Source organism: Zalophus californianus, chromosome 9 (genome assembly GCF_009762305.2).
Source record: "Zalophus californianus isolate mZalCal1 chromosome 9, mZalCal1.pri.v2, whole genome shotgun sequence".
Classification (NCBI taxonomy): Eukaryota; Metazoa; Chordata; class Mammalia; order Carnivora; family Otariidae; genus Zalophus; species Zalophus californianus.
Window position 1 is genome coordinate 135098290 of NC_045603.1, and position 19611 is coordinate 135117900.

Below are 19611 nucleotides of genomic sequence, written 5' to 3' on the forward strand. Positions count from 1 at the left end.
GATAAAGCATTGCTCAGAGTACTAGATCTGGGGCGGGTAGGGAGGGGGGAAGAGCACAGGATATGATGAACCAGTTAAGGCTGGATTCATTCTCTAGATTTATGACTGACCACTAAGTCATACAAAGAATGGCCAGTGACTGAAAGGACGAGAAAAATCAGAAAAGAGATTCCTTATCTTTAGATTCTATATCCTGCAGACCCAGTGACAAGCTCCTACAAACCTTGGGTAGAAGGAGCCTCATCGGTTGAATTAAGAGGACCAGTGTGCAGATTAAGTAACATGTCTGAGTCCTCTTCACAGAACACACTACACCTCACGGCTACCACAGGCCTGGGAGTCAGACTTCTTGCTAGCAGTTTTGAAGAAACGCAAGACAAGCAGATCGTGTCGGCTCTTCTCATTTATCCTCGATCCCTGACACTGAAGATATTTAGATACTCACCAGCTTCTCACTCTGTTCAACCATGACTCTCTGTCCTTGGCTGTTCTTACACCAGATAGGCACGTGATCAATAGTCAGCTCTTCGTCAGCCGAGGCAAAGAAGTTTTCTAAAGTCTTACATACTAGCTTGGCCCTTATGAATCCACCTTTCCCTTCAGCGAGGACAGAATTGACCATGAAGGGGGTCAACTTGAAGAGATTCAATTTCTTCTTTAACTGGTACCTGTAATACACATCCCAAATGAACAATATTTGACCGTTAGCACTGCAATGTGGTATTTAAGTGTCTCCCCCCACTCCAACCCCCTTCCCTACAGTGACACCACCTGGCCACCTTAAATGTCACAATAGGCTAAGGGTAAACAAAAGCCAGAGAAGTTGAACAAGGTCCATGCAAGATTTGAAATGGCTTCATCCAGCTTTCAGGAATTCTCAGATAATAACCCAGAAGATGAAGTGGCTCACGGCAGATGGCATTACGCCATGGTGTGGACTAGATTCCAAGAGGTCCCTAAGGGGACACTCGAGTTCCCTGAAGCTCTCCCATCCAAGGGAAGGCTAGTTCAGAGGCCCCAGGAGGCCCCGACAAGCGCACGTCAGCTGAGTGTCCCCCCCGACCCCATCCAAGGGAAGCCTATCCGTCAGACTGGTGACAGCCTGCACTCCAGACCAGTCATCTGGACTTCCTGTGCCTCAGTTCCATAGAAATGAGAATGTTCACCTCAGTAAGACACTATTATTTGCAAACAACATATTTTTACAGGTTAAAGTACAAATCACTAAATATCTTTCTATTTCCTGCCTATAAGTGGAGCTGAAAGCATTCCATTTTCTCAGTGTTGCTGTGTCTAAGTTCATAAGTAATCATGATAATCACAACGGGAAAACCAGGAATTAGACAATGATGGTGGTAGTGCCAATGCTCACTTCCGCCCGACGTGTCCATAGGCCATGGAATGAAAGGTTTTGCAGATGACATTGCTGGGGAAGACTAGCTCGGCCTGCTTTGCGATGCTCTTGTTGAATGTCACATACAGAAACCTGCTCTCAGACCACTTCTCAGCATACTTGACCAGGGTAGAGGTCTTCCCGGTGCCTGGGGAAGCCAAGAGGAAAGGAGGTGACCCTCTGACCAGGAAAAACTGTTCCAAAGGATGTCCTAATCAGGTCTTATCCATGCTTATCTTGCCTCTTGCTTGAGACCAGACCGTGACAAGTTTTTCAATACTGGTAAGGTGTAGTGAAAAGAGCGGCAGATTCTAAGCCAGATTAACCTGGGCTGGGATCGTGGCTCCTGGTTCTAGCTGCGCAGTGAAGGACGAGCCACTCGACTTCACTGACCATCAGTGTACTCCTCAGCCATGCGTGTGTAATGCTGACCTTGTAGGGTCTGGCAGGATAAAGACAATCATCAGGTACCCAACAGAGGGACTCAGTAAGAGTACCTATTGCTGGCCTAGGCATCAGTAATGCTTCAATGGCAAGAGCATGCAAGTGAGACTCAAGGATGCTTCTGGCCCATTCTGAGCTCTCCAGTGTGCCCTGTCTCTCCACCATTCGTTCGTTCAGTTATCATTCACTTAACAAGTACTTATGAGCACCTACTCCACGCTCAGCTGTATGCTAAGCACTGGGAGTATGTTAAAAAAAAAAAAAAACCATAAAGCAAGGTTCCTGTACTACAGTCTCATTGGGAAAACAATACCAACACAGTTGAAACAATGAGAGTATAATGACAACGCAGACCAAAAAAAAGAGTATGAAATTGGAAACAAAAAATCTCACCTGTAAAAGAAGAAAAATAGTACCTCTTTCCCTATCTAACAGGGCTACTGTTGTGAAGATTAATGACACGGTGCAGAAGTCTTTATAAAATGTGTGTGTGGGCTATACTTATTAAATAATTGGGCACCAAATAGTTAGTACAGATGATTAGTTACAATAAGAGTTCAGAGATCACATAGGACTCAAATGGCTAAAGAAGCCTCCACCAAGAAGAAACAGCAAAGCTGGGAGTCAGACAGACCATGACAAAGAAGGCAGGCGGGGGGAAGGCATGCTCTGGGAGAGAAACAGACCTAGTTATGAATTCTAAGTCCTCCACTTAATTGCTTTTAACCTGGGGCAAATCATTGTAATTTCTCTGAGCTTCAGATCCTTATCTATAAAACAGAGATAACTAACCAACCTTCCAGAATGTTGTTAGGATTTAGCACAGTGCCAGGCACTGACTGAATGGTTGCTATTGTTTGTTTGTAGGACATTTAGGCAGAAAAGAAGCAGGAAGGAATTCCAGGTAGAAAACAGTATGGGCAAAGGCTCCGACAAGAGGATAACCAAGTACTTTAGGAGACCAAAAGTACAACTAGTTGACTAAAGCAGAATTACAGACGGCATATTTAGGAATGTAGGTTAGAATCCAATGCAGGGAGAGCCTCCCAGACTTTACCCGACAGAAATCAGGGAGCTACGCAAACACGGCCTGCCTCTCTGTGAACAATCAGTGCCGGGGCATATACAATGACAAATGATAGGCTGGGTCAATCCTGGTGGTATCCATCCCACAAACTCATTCCTATGAATTATCTGTCCAACCAGGAGCTCCAGTGTGGATGCTCCCTGCAGTGGTAAAACAAAAACAAAAACAAAAAAGGAAAAAAACCAAGCATTCCTTAACTGCTTTTAAAATTATTTCATTGGGACGCCTGGGTGGCTCAGTCGGTTAAGCGTCTGCCTTCGGCTCAGGTCATGATCCCAGGGTCCTGGGATCGAGCCCTGCATCGGGCTCCTCGCTCAGTAGGGAGCCTGCTTCTCCCTCTGCCTGCCACTCCCCCTGCTTCTGCTGGCTCTCTGACAAATAAATAAAAATAAAATATTTTTTAAAAAGTAAATTCATTAATTAATTCAATTAAATTAAATAATTTAACTGCAGTAGTCGGATAATAGACAAAGGTAAAGAAATCCTGGCAGGTAGTAGGGAAGAGGAATGCAGGGATAAGATGCATGAACCTGACTCTAATCCAGGAATGCTGAGCTCCCTTACCTGCAAATGCCATAATCTTTACCACCTGGAGAGGTTCCATCTTATGGCTCAGAATCAGCTGTTGTTCATGTGTAAGTTGGATGGCTGTTTTCTTGCTATAATCATTACAGAAGAGAAATTAGAAAAATAAAAAGAAATTCCAAAGACCAGGAGATGGACTGTCACAAAGCAAACAGGCAGATCGGAGGAACAAAATTAACCAAACGAAAGGCCTCCCCTTGGGGTGGTAAACATGTTCCAAAGCTAGTTAATGATGCTGGTTGCATACTCAGGAAATTTACTGAAAATCACTGAATTGTACAATTAAAATGGGTGAATTTTATGTAATGTAAATTATACCTCAATGAAATTGTTAAGACAAAACACCTCTCCTCCTTAAGTATAAGAAGGAACCGAGAATAGAAGACAAAACACATACACACACAAACCCCTATATACATACCCTGGCCAAACTGATGGCTCCTCTTTAACTTGTCTGGCCTGAGTACAGGAATTCTCCTGAAGATACAGGCAATAGAAAATGTTGTAGTGAATCCTAATAGGGAAAAAGCAGATTTAGAGATTTTCAAATTAAGTCACAATCTCTATCTTGTTTTCCCTTAGATGTATTTGGACTCCTTACCATTTCTAAAAAGAAAATACCTACCACTATTTTATGGAAAAAAGGAAAAAAGGAAGGAAGGAAGGAAGGAAGGAAGGAAAGGAAGAAAGAGAGAGAGAGAGAGAAAGAAAGAAAGGAAGGAAGGAAGGGATTTTAAATATACCTAGAGCTGACCAAAGCCCTCTTGGAAAGCCCAGCTCTGGAAAGGTGCCTGGCTCCTGTACGTAATGGCAAAGGAGAGAGACCAAGACATGCTATTTGGGGAACAAGGCACTAGCTGTGACCCTAAGAGACAAATAATCATAAAAGCACTAAGAACCAGCTGAGGGGCGCCTGGGTGGCTCAGTCGGTGAAGCACCTGCCTTTGGCTCAGGTCATGGTCCCAGGGTCCTGGGATAGAGCACCGCATCAGGCTCCCTGCTCAGTGGGGAGTCTGCTTCTCCCTCTGCCTCTGCCCCTCCCCGATGCTTGTGTGCTAGCGTGCACGTGCACCCTCTCTCTCTCTCTGTCAAACAAATAAATAAAATCTTAAAAAAAAAAAGAACCAGGTGAAAACAAATGTAAATTCTACTCCGAGTAGTGCGATTCTTGTTCGACATCAACCTTTCTTTCTGTCATCTTTCTCAGACTCCTTTGCTCTGCTCCCTGCTTCTTGTAAGATGATAACTGGTGTAGAAGCGTGAAGAACATTCTATCTTTAAAGGTCCCAAAGGAAGGGTGTTACACAGAGAACAAGATATGACCAAGGACTGGAAAGGAAACAGCCCGCAAGCCACCAAGAGGGGCCCAAGATGACACGGGAACAGTCAGCAGAGGCCCCCCAAATGGGCAAACAGCCTGCTAAAAGCCACTCCAAAGCTCTCTGGGTTCACAATAACCCCAAACTCTTCTCCCTCCATCACCAACTGCCCACATTTAGCGCATTGCTCCCCATCCCCAGAGTGAAAGTGATCTCTGAGCACAAACACCTTTAATAACACAACACTTCAATCTCCAGCCATATTATCTCCAGGTAAAGCATGAAGAAATACATGAACACAACAAAACTCAACATATCCTACCCTCCATTCCTCCTCCCTGTCCTTGTGAACATGGAGAGAATCTGCACGTTCGTATTTGCGCTTAAGGACGTTATTCACCCTTTGTGTATTTGTCTTGTCCCATGCCTCGATGCCGTGGTGTGGGATACAACATAACTGACATTAAATAAACTGAAGCATAACTCAGAAACACAGCAAATACTCTGACATTTCTGGAGCATGCGAGTTCCATGCCTGAACTCCACCAAGGACGACTGGGCCACAGCTCACATGGCGCCCCCAGCCATGTTCCTCCTAAGGCTCATGGATTCCAGAGAAAGGAAATCCCCTCTGGGCCTTCTGCTTCTCCAGGAAGGGCGGCAGCAGCACACCACCCACCTCCAGGTCGGGGATCAGGGCCCTCTGAGAGCTGCCCTTCACGGCTTGGATTTCATTCTGACCCCTTGCCGTGGCCTACGTCAGCTTCCCTCGTCTGGCTGCTGCCGGCCTCACGGAACCCTGGGCCGGTCTCCCTCTTCTTCACTACAGTCCTGCCACACCGGACCACTTTTCTCTTCTTGTATATACCAAATTCATTCCCGTCTTTGGACCCTGAAATTATCCACACCTTCTGCTAAAAGCTCTCCCCTCAAGTCTTAAAATGTCATTTTAAAACTGACATTCCGGTGTTACTTCAAACGTTACTTCCTCAGAGAGGCTTTTCTCCACCCAGTCTAACGTAGTGTTCCCCACCTCCCCTGCCGGTCACCCAGTTCGTTTTCTTTGTACCAATTTTCACTCACTACAATGTTCTTGTTTAACGCACTTACTTACGCAGTACCTGCCTCCCCTCCCTGGAACACACAGTCCACGAGGACTGGAATAGCGGCTGCCTCATTCACGGGGCGTCCCGAGTGCCCGAAAAACGATCTGACACGCAGCACGTGCTTCAGATCTGCTCTCTCCCAGCTGCCCTGTGCACACCTGCTGGCGAGTGAAACCACGACGGCCACTCCGAACGAAACACCCACGTGCTGGAGACGGGAAGGCAGGAGAGACTCGGCCACAATGCTTACATCTCATCCCAAGAGAGCAACAGAGGAGCCAAATCCTAATGCTTCCTTAGGAAAATAGAGCCACGTAGGAAGAAGGAAAAGGCTCCTTTTAGCGAGGGGACGTCAGGTCAGGCTGCAGCAGCCTTGAGTGTCCGCCTGCCTCAGCGCCGTTTCGCAGCCGGACGGCACGTGCTGTTCGCAGGGCACGTCTGGTTCTCACAGCGCCTTCCCTTTCCCGCCGCGAGCACGGGGCGGGGGCCCTGGGACATCCACGGCTTGCCCAGCGAGGGGCCTTTCTGTCTTCCTCCCACCGCTTTACCGGTTGCTGATGTTGACCCCCTTCTCCCTCATGGCGTAGAGAAGCACAGCGATGCAATACAGGGTCTCAGTGATGTCTGGCATGGTCACGGTGGAGCTGGGCCTCCGGAGGCAGAACAGCAGCTGCTGGATGTCATTCACGCTGCTGGACAGGAGGACGATGGCCGCTACCAAAGCCCACACGTTGACACCCTGTGGAGGGAGGCGGGCCGGGGAGAAAAGACCCAGAACACGACTAATAAAGCCGCATCAGACAGCCAGCAGAAGAGCCAAGTCTCAGACTGCCCGAGCCGAGGGCAAACTTCCCACAGGACTTCTGGAAACACGGCAACCTTTCCTCTCAGCCTGGATTCCTTTCTCCTCATCACTTCTGGATTTGAGTTCTTAGTTTTCTTTCTTAAACAACATTAATAAAGGATCTAACATAGGACCTTGCCTAGAGAGGATACGCCCACCTCCCCACCATTCCTCTCCAGGTCGGTGTGAGCCCTCGGGTCCACAGAGACTCAACAGGTCAGAGCAAGCTCACCGGGCAATGCAGGGGAGACGCAAAAGAAGACAGCGGTCTCTCGGGGACAAAACCAAGACTGACAACTCCCGGGCATTAAGACATCAATCTACTATTTACTTCATGGTATTATTTAAGTTGATTGATATTTTAATTAACTAATGTTACTCAGATGTTTTAATTATCTTTAAACTTCTAATGTTTCAATTAATATTAAATAAATGATTGAAAATTTCTTATTATGGACACAGTATACTCATACTCGAGTAGTATCTAAGAAAATGTTCATGAACGTGGAAATAGTCAAATACTGGAAAAGTATCTTTCTCATTCTTCACTTTACTACAAGTATCCCGGTTATAATTTCAGGGTCCTCTCACTCCACCCATCTGTGAAAGCACTCTCCCCCCACTATCACCAGCCATCACTTCACTAAAGACAGAAAGACGAAAATACGTGGCTGGATTTGCAACTCTCTGCAGGTTGCAGAACACAGGCTGAGGGTGCACGTAGCTTCCAAGATAAAATTTAAGAACCCCTGATCTAGATAAGGAGCCACAAGACCGCGTCAGGTACAACTGATGAGTCACTGAACTCTACCTCTGAAACTAATAATATACTGTATGTTAATTAATTTAAATAAAATAAAATTTTAAAATAAATAAATAAAAATAAAAAAAATAAAAGGTCATCTGTCATATCAACACCCAAAGATATGGGAATGGTCAGCATTTTAGTGTCTTTTCATCTTATTATATATAAGCAGTAAATAAATTTTTTTTACCAAAAAAAAAAAAAAAGCTAAGTCTGGAAACTGAAGACTATTTCTAGCTTCCCACTGACTCATGAGTGTTTGTAGAAGAACCTTCATTTCTCTGGTTCTGTCAACAACCCAGCGGTTGATAATGCAATGGGTTACCTTGTAAAGAAATTCTTACTAATCAAAGCTTTCAGAGGCCAGATGACCATCCTCTGTTGAAGATTTCCTCCACAGAATGGGAAATTGGATTAAATGCTTTTGAAGATTCCTTCCCAACTGAAGAATCTATAACAATGTGGCCTGTTATTTCCATAATGAGACCAATGACAAGATTAAGGCTTCAAAGCAGAGATTAAAGGAAGATTGTGAGGGGCACCCGAGTGGCGCAGTCGGTTAAGCGTCCGACTCTTTGATTTTGGCTCAGGTCATGACCTCAGGGTTGTGAGATCGAGCCCGGCATTCAGCTCTGCACTGGGCATGGAGCCTGCTTAAGATTCTCTCCCTCTCCCTCCGCCCCCCCCAACTCCCTCTCTTATGAAAGAAAAGGGGGCGGATTTTGAAAATACATCTAAGTGACTTAATCGCCACTATACTTTCTCGAGAGGAGAAAGGGTGTCTCCTCTGCCTGCAATCCCCCCCGGCCTCTTCACTTACGGCAGCCGCCACATAGAGATCAGGGAGGTGCTGACGCACGCATGCCTCTGCCTCAGGAAGGAGGAGGTGGTCCCTCAAACTCCACAGCACCCGTCCAGGGTCCACGCTGGGGGAGCATTTAGTCGTGGCCGTATAGCTGTACGACATTCACAGCAGAGTCCGTGAGAAAGGGGATCCTAAGTACTCATACATGGGAAGGGACTTCCGAATAGGTCTTCCTCCCAGTAGAAAAGCCAACTCACCGGATGAGATTCAGCACACATAAGTCTGACTCCTTCTCAATACCATAGTTCAACAGGATGCCATCCACTTTGCTCACAGCTTGCTCTTCATTCATCAGGTATCGATGATACAGCTTTTTCCAAGGAATGAACTGAATAGTTCAAAAAAAAATGCACAATAACATGCAGGCAAAGGCCATGAGACAGCAGATTAAGCCACAAACATATGGACAACCTTCTGACACTTGAAAAGCACGTACAGCTCGCAATTCAAAAGCTGGGCAAGTAGGGTAGAAACATTACACACATTTTGTCTGGAAACTGGGAGAATTGGGTGTTGGTTTCGGTTCCAACACTAACTTGATATAGAGTCTGGGAAAAACTACTGTGATTTCCCTCGTCAGGACACTAACAACTCCAAGTTTCAATGAAGATCAAATAACATGAGAACTGTGGCTGGGGGCACCTGGGGGGCTCAGTCAGTTAAGCATCACCTTCAGCTCAGGTCATGGTCCCAGGGTCCTGGGATCGAGCCCCGCATCAGGCTCCCTGCTCAGAGGGAAGCCTGCTTCTCCCTCTCCCTCTGCCCCTCCCCACCAGCTCGTGCTCTCCTCTCTCTCTCTCTCTCAAATAAATAAAAATAAGATCTTTTTTAAAAATCAAAAACAACAAAAAAACCCACCAGTGGCTGTACTAATATCAGACAAGAAAAGGCTCTGTATCAAAAACTATTCCAAGAGAAAGGAGATTATATAATGATGAAAGGGCCAATTCACCAAGAAGATATAACAGTCATAAAATCAAATGTACCAAATATCAGAGCTCCTCAAGGAAGGAAGCAGACAGACAGAACCAAAGAGAGGAACAGACAGCAACATGATAGTCCTAGGAGAGTTCAATACTCCACTTTCAAGAATGAACAGAACAATCAGACAGAAGATCAATAAGGAAGCAGAGGATGCGAACAACAGAAGACCAAGGGGACCTAACAGATAGATACTGAACATTCTACCCAACAACAGCAGCATATACAGTCGTCTCAGGTACATGTGGAACACTCTCCAGGACAGATCACATGCTACGCCACAAAAACAAGATGAACCCGGAGAGGGAGACAAACCATAAGGAACTCTTAAGCATAGGAAACAGACTGAGGGTTGCTGGAGGGGAGGGGTGAGGGGATGGGGTAGCTGGGGGATGGGCATGAAGGAGGGCACGCGATGTGATGAGCACTGGGTGTTATTATATAAGATTGATGAATCACTGACCTCTACCTCTGAAACTAATAATACATTGTATGTTAACTGAATTTAAATAAAAATTTTTTAAAGAAGAAAAAAACAGATTTTAAAAGATTAAAGTTATAGAAAGTATCCTTTTTGATCACTATGGAATGAAACTAGAAATCAGTAGCAGAAAGAATTCTGGAAAACCAGGGGCGCCTGGGTGGCTCAGTCATTAAGCGTCTGCCTTCAGCTCAGGTCATGATCCCAGGGTCCTGGGATCGAGCTCCGCATCGGGCTCCCTGCTCGGTGGGGAGCCTGCTTCTCCCTCTGCCCCTCCGCCTGCTTGTGTTCCCTCTCTCGCTGTGTGTCTCTCTCTGTCAAATAAATTAGAAAATTAAAAAAAAAAAAAAGAAATCTGGAAAACCCGCAAGTATGTGGATATTAAACAACACACTCTTAAAACAACCAATGGGTCAGAAAAGAAATCATAAGAAATTAGAAAATACCTTGAGACAAATGAGAACAAAAATACAGCATACCAAAACTTATGAGATGAAGTGAAAGCCATGCTCAGAGAGAAGTTTATAATTGCAAACACCTGTATTAAAGGAGAAGACCAAAAATCAACAACCTAATTTTATACCTACAGGGACTAGAAAAAAAGCTAGCAGAAGGAAGGAAATAATAAAGACCAGAGATAAATGAAATAGAGAAGAGACAAACAAACAAACAAAAATCAATGAAACTAAGAGTTGGTTTTCTTAAAAGATCAACAAAATTGACAACCCTTTCAGTAGACTAAGAAAAAAAGAGGAGATTCAAATAACTGAAATCAGAAATGAAAGAGGGGACATTACAACTGAAACCAGAAATAAAAGGACATGCACAAATTGGACAACCTAGAAGAAAGGACAACCCAAGGCTGACTCATGAAGAGAGAGAAAATCTGAACAGACCAATAATAAGTGACTGAGGGGGTAACCAAAAACCTCCCCGCCCAGAAAAGCCCAGGGCCAGATGGCTTTACTGGAGAACTAACTGAGCATTAATTCCTTCAGAAGAACTAGTATCATTCCTTCTCAAACGCTTCAAAACAAACTAAAGAGGAGGGAGGACCTCCAAACTTATTCTATGAGGCTGGCATAACCAGAGAAAGCCAGAGAAAGATACTATGAGCAATGAAAAGAAAATGAGAGTTATGGCAGATCACCAGAAATAAGTATGTCGCATCCTTGTTGATGAAAAACAGCATCAGTCGACCATTTCAAGACGTAAATATAAGCTGGGGTGGCCTTCCCCAGATCTTCTCAAGCAGAATGGAGAAAACTCACTTATCCCCATCTGTGACTACTCAGTTCACACGGGAGACATCTCAGTTTAGTGGGAAGAAATACTATGACACAAAAGACAGTTCACATCCAAAGGCAGAAGAACAGTTCTCAGAAAGTAGGAGACAAGACCTCAAGCAAAGAATGAAGCAAGAGTGATAAGAAATTTCATCCAAAACCTTTTGTGCTTAGAAGAAAAACGTACTAAGTCTTCATATGTCTACCTTGCACTCCATCCCTAAATTAATTTTTTTAAAGATTTTATTTATTTATTTGAGAGAGAAAGAGAAAGAGAGAGAGATTGCATGAATGAGGGGAGGAGCAGAGGGAGAAGGAGAGAGAATCCCAAGCAGACTCTGTACTGAGTGCAAAGCCCAATGCAGGGCTCAAACCCATGACCCCGAAACCACAACCTGAGCCAAAACCAAGAGTCCTAGACACCCAACCAGCTGAGCCACCTAGGCGCCCCTCCATCCCTAAATTTCTAAACTTCACTATATTTGAAGGGAGAGTTCATCTTTATTTGTAGGGTTTATCCCCAGTGGCTAGTCTAAGGGATATCATAAGCCAAGCAACACATGCTCCCAGCCGTTGGATTTACCCGTGAACCCACAGCTGGGAGGGAAGAAGTGTAACTGAAGCACCAACAGAAGGGCAGGGCACCAGAGTAGTGACAGGACAGAGTCAGCACTAGAAGTCTCTTCTGAGAGCATGGGCTGCCCACTGTATCAACAGCAAGAGGGACACCAGGGTGATTCCACACAAGACTCATTTATGAATCACCTACTGTATAAAATATCATGAGGCACAATGGAGACTGCAAAAACAAACAGGACCAGCAGTCTTCCATCCATGAACCAGTAATTTAAAAAGAAGGAAGGGGGACACCTGGTGGCTCAGTCGGTTAAGTGCCCAACTCTTGGTTTTAGCTCAGGTCATGATCTCAGGGTCATGAGATCAAGCCCTGAGACAGCTCCGCGCTCAGCACAGAGTTAGCTTGAGATTCTTTCCCCTTCCCTCTCCCTCCCACTCTGCTCCTCCCCCTGCTTGCTTACACTCTCTCTCTCTCCCTCTCTCTCTCTCTCAAATAAATAAATAAAATCTTTAAAAAGAGGTGGAACATTCTCTAAACTGTAATACAGAAAGTGATAAGCCTCAAACAGAGGTATAAATTGCTACAGAAGCACAAGGAAGAGAAAGTGAGAAATTTCTATTTCACTTTCCTAGGAATACAGTGAAGCCTTGAAGACATGAGATGTCAACAGAGATACGAGGGACCCTTTACATGGCGCGGGGGTGGGGAGGTAGCTGGACCAACCTACAGAGGGGAAGGAATATGCAGACTGGCTGGGATGCACAAAATCACTTGTGGTGGACAGAATACAAGGATATGCTGAGGCGGGCAATGAGGCTGTAAACAAACACAAGGACAAACATGGAAAGCCTTAAATGCCTCCAGGGAATTCGGGTATTATTCTGGAGGCAAAGGGAAACTACCATTTCTGAAGAAACAACAGAATCAGAGGTCTGTTTTAAGCAAAGCTAACCTGTGTGCTTTTCGAGAAAGCATCACAGAGCCACAAGCGTTCTACGTACCAGCGGATCACTGATGATCTCTCTCCAAAGGTGGCACACTAGGCTCACATTCCAGCAGAGATCTTCCACGGGGAGGAAGGCAAAGATGTGCCTGAGGACTTCACTGGGCAGGCTGCATATGTGGCTCTGGGGTTCCTGGCAGGGCAAGGTCCCAAGAAGCCCATAATAAGAGTCAGGAATGGGATCAGGACCAATGTCCTCCACTTCCTGGCCAGGTTCTCCAGACTCTGCGGAGCGCCGTGACAGAGAGTCCTCGGCTTCTTGCCTGGCTTCCCTGGGTCTTGCGCACGACAGGGATAAACGATGCCGTGGCGTCTTTTTAGAAACCCCATCCCACTGACTGGTCCCTGTCCCTTGATTTCTGTCGTCCTCAAAGGACCGAGACCGCTTCCTTGCAGGCAGAGCAGACCCCGACGAGCCCAGTCTTACTTCTGCATCACCTTCCTGAGGCAGGGCACAATTGCTCTCTGCAGCGAAGATCATTTCCCCCTCCGAGTCCTTAGAGGTGTCCTGGCCCACAGAATTGCTTTTGGCCATGTCATTGATGCACCGCTGCTGGCCGGCTGGGAAGAATTCAGTGTTGTATCTTGGACATCCTGGACCTGGACAGAGAACCCACACACTATGAGCAAGACAGGAAGGACCGCCGACCCTCTGCTGATCCAAAGGGGAAAAGCTCATGAGAACAGAGACAAGGGTACAGCTACTGGCCAACTGATTATATATATGTAGCTTAGTCCAGAAAATACTTCTGTTTGGCTCTATCACGTCGTCAGACACACACACGGGAAGGGAGGCAGACACCAGTCTCCAGATGGTCTGAGGAGCACGTTCTACCTTACAGTATGTACAAACTGAACACCCGAAGGGACAGACAAAAAGTCAACAACCACTCACATGAACACACCCACTTACGAGAACTCACTTCTCCTGCCGCGTACTCATACGACACAAAATCTAAGTTTGCTTAAGGAGAAAAGAAAATGCTTCAGGTTATCAGGATTCAGGAAAACCCACTCTTTGCCTCCCTTAAAACCCTTTTAATTTATTTTTATCTCCTCCTGTGAAGCTAACACATTAACTGATTTTAAAATAAAAAGAAGGGAGTCAGAATTCCCTTCACGTGATGGGGGTGATACCTAACCTAGGCCACACATTTATTCAATAGGCGTTCATTCAGCACCTATAATTCTGAGACAAAGAGAAAGTGAAACATGGCCTATACACTCCCTGATCTCAGACTTTCATGCACTTAAGGGAGTCCAAATGGTGATTTCACGCATCACCACTGCATTTTTAAGCCCTATCGTAGAACGCCAGTGAAGTATTTAAATGCCTCATCAATATATAACAAAATACATGGTTCCTTCCTGAAGTGGCTGTAGCCGGAATTCTTACTGTGGAAAATGAGAGAGTGGAAGACGACTAGGATTAGCCTTTAATAGAATTCATAAGATTTAATATTTTTTCTATGTTAGAGGGAAAAAATATAACTGATCCTGGGGCAATCTGATAGAAACCCAGGGCTTAAAGGCAACAGATCTGGGTGAAATCCTGTTATTTTCTAATTGTGGCATTCGATCACACCAACATCCACGAAGAACCCGCTACGCGCTCAGTGCCAGGACTCCACACGGAAATGTACACACGCTGACAAAGTCTCTGTCACTGAACTCACGACACAGAGAAGTTGACTTCTACACACAAAACAAACAAAATATCACCGAGTTTAAAACTGCCTCATACATTGGTTATGGTAGTTCCAAAACGTGACAAACACGTATTATAATAGCTAGATGACTAGGTAGGATTTGAGTTGGATTCTGAAATTAAATATATCAAAGGGAAATAAGGCAATCGGGATTCTCCTGATGGGTATTACTAACAAAAGTAGGAATTCGTTTGGCACCTAGATGGGCGAGAAGAAAACCAAAGTGCCAGAAGTAGAATTTGCATGTAATTAATAATAAATACCAGGCGACGGCAAGTCCGAACTTGCGTCCATAATAGTAACAGGGAAACACTTCATGGCAGGTGCTGAGCGGCAGGACAGAAAACGGAACTCAAGGATATTAACTTGACGCTGTATGTTCCAGCCGATCTGGAAGAAATAACACCTGAAGGCAAGGAGAAGGGGCCCTGCAGCAGCCAGGCACGAGGTGACAAAGGGCACAGTCCACCGTGAAAGCACGGCATGGGGGCATTTTGGAGCAAACTAATGGCACAGTGGGCTCAGTGACAGACCACTAGAGAGGAGGAGCAAGACGCTGGCGCACGTCTTCCACCACGCTGTGGTACAGCAAGCTAACGCAACTCGTTCTGCCACGTTTTCCCGGGGCTTTGGCCAACCGCTACCATAGGATGCCATTTTCACGGAAACTCACAAATAATGAAAAACGTGTCAAACTATTGCAACAGGACTACAAGGTCACAGCAGCAATATTTACAAATACCAGGAGATAGTCAAAGGTCACACACACTACAGATTTGGAAATGCAAGGTATTTTTGGAAGACATACCCCTAGTCCCTCTTTTTGTTCTGGGTCTAGGATAGAGACCATGGTTCAGGTCTCTGTTGGTCCATCTTTGACCGAAGGGCTGGGTCACAGCCAAGTGACTCCGAGCCAAATGTTGGCAGTCGATGGCCGTAAGGTGCTTCCGTCTCACTGTTTTGTACCAACGGGCAGAAGAAATAGGACACTCGTTAGTTATCACCAACTCTACAAGTGAGCCAGCAGCTTATACTTAATTTTCAGGAATCGAGTGACTGTGGACCACCCCAGCCAGCCCTTTCCTTCTTGCCTATATTCCTATCCACTTTTAGTCATTTCCTAATCTCTTAGTATTTCCTCCTTAGAATTTAAAAATCTTAGGAGAGCCTGGCTGGCTCAGTCAGTAGAGCATATGACTCTCCAACTCAGGGTCGTGAGTTCAAGTCCCAAGCCCCGCACTGGGCATAGAGCCTACCTTACAAACAGAATTTAATAAATTCTTTTATTTATTATACCTTCTGGAAGCCCTGGTCGTGAACTCTTTATTCAAAAAGAAGTTGCCACTAATGTGTAAGTTGAGATCCGACATCTTTTCTTTGACTTCAGCCAGGCCATTTATATTCCCATAATAACCGTAAGTATTTAAGAGCTGGCTACAGCTTTGCAAAAATAAACTCACTCATCATCCCCGGTATACACTAGCTTCTCCAAGTCTCAGAAGCAGAACGCAGTGACTAATGAGACAGTCCCTGTAAATTCCTGGAGGGGACCACCGTGCATGGCTCTCAGCCCCCAGGGCATCTCCATAGTAGCACTGATGTAAGGGGAAGGACTGATGCTCCCAAGCAGAAGAGAATCACACCCACTCTCGAGGATTTTCAGGAGGAAATTTCATACCCTCCCTTAGCAACGCATCGCAGCAGCCACTGTGCCTAGAGTTCTGTCCCAGAGTATTGACACAGGTAGCTCCGGATTAGTCATTGTGCATCAGGTAATTCCTTTTCATATCTAACCAAGACTTTCCTGTTTCTGTGCCTGTTAACACGTGTAAGATCTAGCTACCTCCTTCTGGCATTAAATAGAACGGTTATACTAAACGTTAAACATTTTGAATAGTTACACTTTAAAAAAGAAAGGAGGAGGAGAGGGAGGACAAGAACAGACACAACACGGTGAGAGTCACCTTTACAGAAGATGGTCAAGAAACAGTAAAACCCACCGCTGTCAGAACCGTGTTTTTACAGGTCCTAAAAATACTCGAGTACATTCCAGTGTCAGATGCCAGCATCTCACTCAACATCTCAGCATGAAAATGTCTAAAACCAAGTCACTGATGGGTATGACGAGCACAATTTACTTTTTTTTTTTTTTTTTTACCATTAATCCCCCTTGGCCCTTAGCTTCCGCAGAAACAATCCTTCCAAATTTCAGTTCATTCTTTCAAGGCTTAAACAGAAGTTTTAGAACAAAAAAATCTTCATGAATATTTTAAAACTTAAAATAATGATTTCTACATCCAAAAATAGTTGCACAAGCCCCTCTAAAAGGATGCTAGAGCCCTTCTACTATGTGAATCTAGAGGCTAGAGGCAGAGACAGAACCATGAAGCACGGAGCCGTGATACAAACACGCCCAGAGGGATCAAAGCAGCAAGTGTAGCGCGAGGAAGGGGCACCAGGGTGAGCCCTTGGCCCACCACACAGCAGCTGCCAGACCTCAGGACACTTACCTCTCTAAGACTTGGAGGTGTTACAACGTTTAAATGAGAAAATACACCCACAAACAGTTGTTGAACTGTAAAACCCCACACAAATATACCCCTCTGCTTACTCTACTTAACAAAGCTTAGCTATGACTGATTTGCATAAAACACAGAAATAACTTTCAAATTATAAAGACGCCACCTAATGGTAAGACATGAAGTGCATTAACAGTCCAATCACAACCATGTCTGTATTCCTGGGAATATCTTAAAAAAAAAAGTAATATAACTTAATTACTTATTATAAACAGAAAATATCCCCTCCAGTTTAATGGTTTTATAACTGATTTTTTCGTTGCTGTTGAATATATTCCTTGACACTAACAACCAAGAGTCTTATTCACACTTACAGAGGCAAAAAATGAATGTGCACTTTGTCTACATTAAAAAAATAAAATACATTTGAAATTTTCTACATTGAAAAAAATAAGCCCAACGTCTGATTATTCTTTTTTTTTTTTTTTTTTTTTTTTTTTTTTTTAAAGATTTTATTTATTTATTTGAGAGAGAGAATGAGATAGAGAGAGAGCATGAGAGGGGAAAGGGTCAGAGGGAGAAGCAGACCTCCCGCTGAGCAGGGAGCCCGATGTGGGACTCGATCCCGGGACTCCAGGATCATGACCTGAGCCGAAAGCAGTCGCTCAACCAACTGAGCCACCCAGGCGCCCTGATTATTCTTTTTTTATATACAAGGCACGACTTGACCACTTCTGCCTCAAACCCTTCATATTACAAAGTCAACAACTTCATTATTTTCCCCGAATGGGGACTCCAGTCAGACTGGCAAAAAGACAGAAGGTAGAAATACAGTGACCCTTCCAGAACACTGACAAGTCCTGGCCCCTAATTTGGGTGCTCCAAGCACACCTGGTTCAACTTACAGTAGCAGCTGCAGATTTCCAACCAATAAACCCACTAACACTGCAGATCCCAAATATGTGACTGGTCTTTGCTTCTCTGGCTCTTCAAATACCCCCAACTGTTTCAGAGCTGGCAAACAGAATGTCTAGAATTAGAACAGGAGGTAACAGCAAAAAGCTACTAATAGACAGTATCTTATTTAATGAAGGTGACGGTCTATTGGCAAACTGGCCTGGAGAGGAAAATCTGTCGTGGATAAAAATCACAAAGGAATAAGATTAACATCAGGGGCGCCTGGGTGGCTCAGTCGTTAAGCGGCTGCCTTCGGCTCAGGTCACGATCCCGGGGTCCTGGGTTCAAGCCCCGCATCGGGCTCCCTGCTCGGCGGGAAGCCTGCTTCTCCCTCTCCCACTCCCCCTGCTTGGGTTCCCCCTCTCGCTGTGTCTTTCTCTGTCAAATAAATAAATAAAATCTCTAAAAAAAAAAAAAAAAGATTAACATCAAACCATACGATCTAGGGCCTTGGGGCCAGTGCAGACCTGCTTAGCTTACTGGGATGAGTCGGGTAACAGAAGACGTCTAACAGACGGTAGAGACACAGAACCAGTTAGAACACTGGGGTCTGTCAAGGGTTTAGATGCCCACTCAAATCTACAATAGACCCTTAAATTCAGCTTTGGCAAACTGTTAAACAAGACAGTAGCTGACAGCAGGTGTGTAGAGAAGAGGTACTGAGACAGACGCCACGCACCTGGGAACTCTTTCTGTAAAAAGTACCTAAGAATGGCTTTATCCCAGCCCTCCCCAGCTCTCCCCAGCCAGCTATCTGTAACGATGTGCCACAATGAAAACATGGGAGGCACTGATAATGACCATCAACTAGTGGGTAATGTCCTAATCACACGCCCAGGCGTCAGTCAGTCAGCTGCTCCCAGTATTCTGTCTTTTCCACTACTGTACCCTCTGAACTTGGCACAGTACCGGACACATGGCACCCGTTCAGTGAACGCTGAGAGAGGAGAAGGAGAAGACAGCAGGGAGCGTGGTAAGGCCGCGGGGCCCAGGACCCCAAGCTCCAGATCACTAGGAATTTGCTGCAGAACTGCTCTCAGAACTGTTTTCATGGGGAAACTGGCAAGGGCAGACCACATGAGAAAACATCAAGAACACCCAAAAGGAATAGTTTTTGGAAAACTAAGTTACATGGACAGAGTAGGCTCTTATTTACATATTTATTTTGTAAAATACACCAGAATCTTAAATGTTTGTTGAGAAGGTGAAATGCCTGCAGAAATCTTACAAAGGCACAAGAGCAAAAGAAAGACCTAACAGGAGTGAGCAGAATACAGTATTCTGCTTCCAGACAGTTCTGGTCAATTCCCATGGATTCCAGCATGAAGCCATCGCGGAAGGAGCTAAGGGTAAGAGCGGAGGAGTAGGGGCACCCAGGCTGAGCGATCTGGCTTTTGGATATGATCATCTCAAGTGGCGTCACCTGAGCCACCCATGAATGCTGACCCGGGAGGCAGAGTTACCACTTTTATTGGATTTCCGTATCAAAAATTACTTTTCTGACTTCAGCTAGAGGTCAGAAAAACCAGACTGCGTTTTATCTGAGTCTCAGACCTCTGAGAGATGAAGTGCTTCACTCAACTCAACTGGGAGCCAGAGCCCTGTGTCTGTCTACCTCTGGAGTCGCACAAATCACTGAACTGTGGATCA

At 45.1% G+C, this 19611-nt stretch overlaps 1 protein-coding gene across 5 annotated transcripts in view; it reads right to left on the reverse strand.

Annotated features, from left to right (window-relative positions):
- Window positions 1-19611, reverse strand: part of FBH1 (F-box DNA helicase 1) — a 52821-nt gene that overhangs the window by 26198 nt on the left and 7012 nt on the right. For 2 of the 5 annotated variants that reach the window (XM_027591848.2, XM_027591847.1), the window contains exons 2-10: window positions 15294-15440; window positions 12775-13376; window positions 8646-8776; window positions 8404-8539; window positions 6483-6673; window positions 3931-4023; window positions 3489-3583; window positions 1373-1541; window positions 446-668 (exon numbers count right to left, since the gene is read on the reverse strand). In XM_027591848.2, the coding sequence (XP_027447649.1) occupies window positions 446-668; window positions 1373-1541; window positions 3489-3583; window positions 3931-4023; window positions 6483-6673; window positions 8404-8539; window positions 8646-8776; window positions 12775-13376; window positions 15294-15440 (1787 nt within the window). Of the gene's footprint in view, window positions 1-445; window positions 669-1372; window positions 1542-3488; window positions 3584-3930; window positions 4024-6482; window positions 6674-8403; window positions 8540-8645; window positions 8777-12774; window positions 13377-15293; window positions 15441-15781; window positions 15974-19611 lie in introns of those variants that run through there. The other 3 variants (XM_027591850.1, XM_027591852.1, XM_027591853.2) reach the window with 3 other exon arrangements.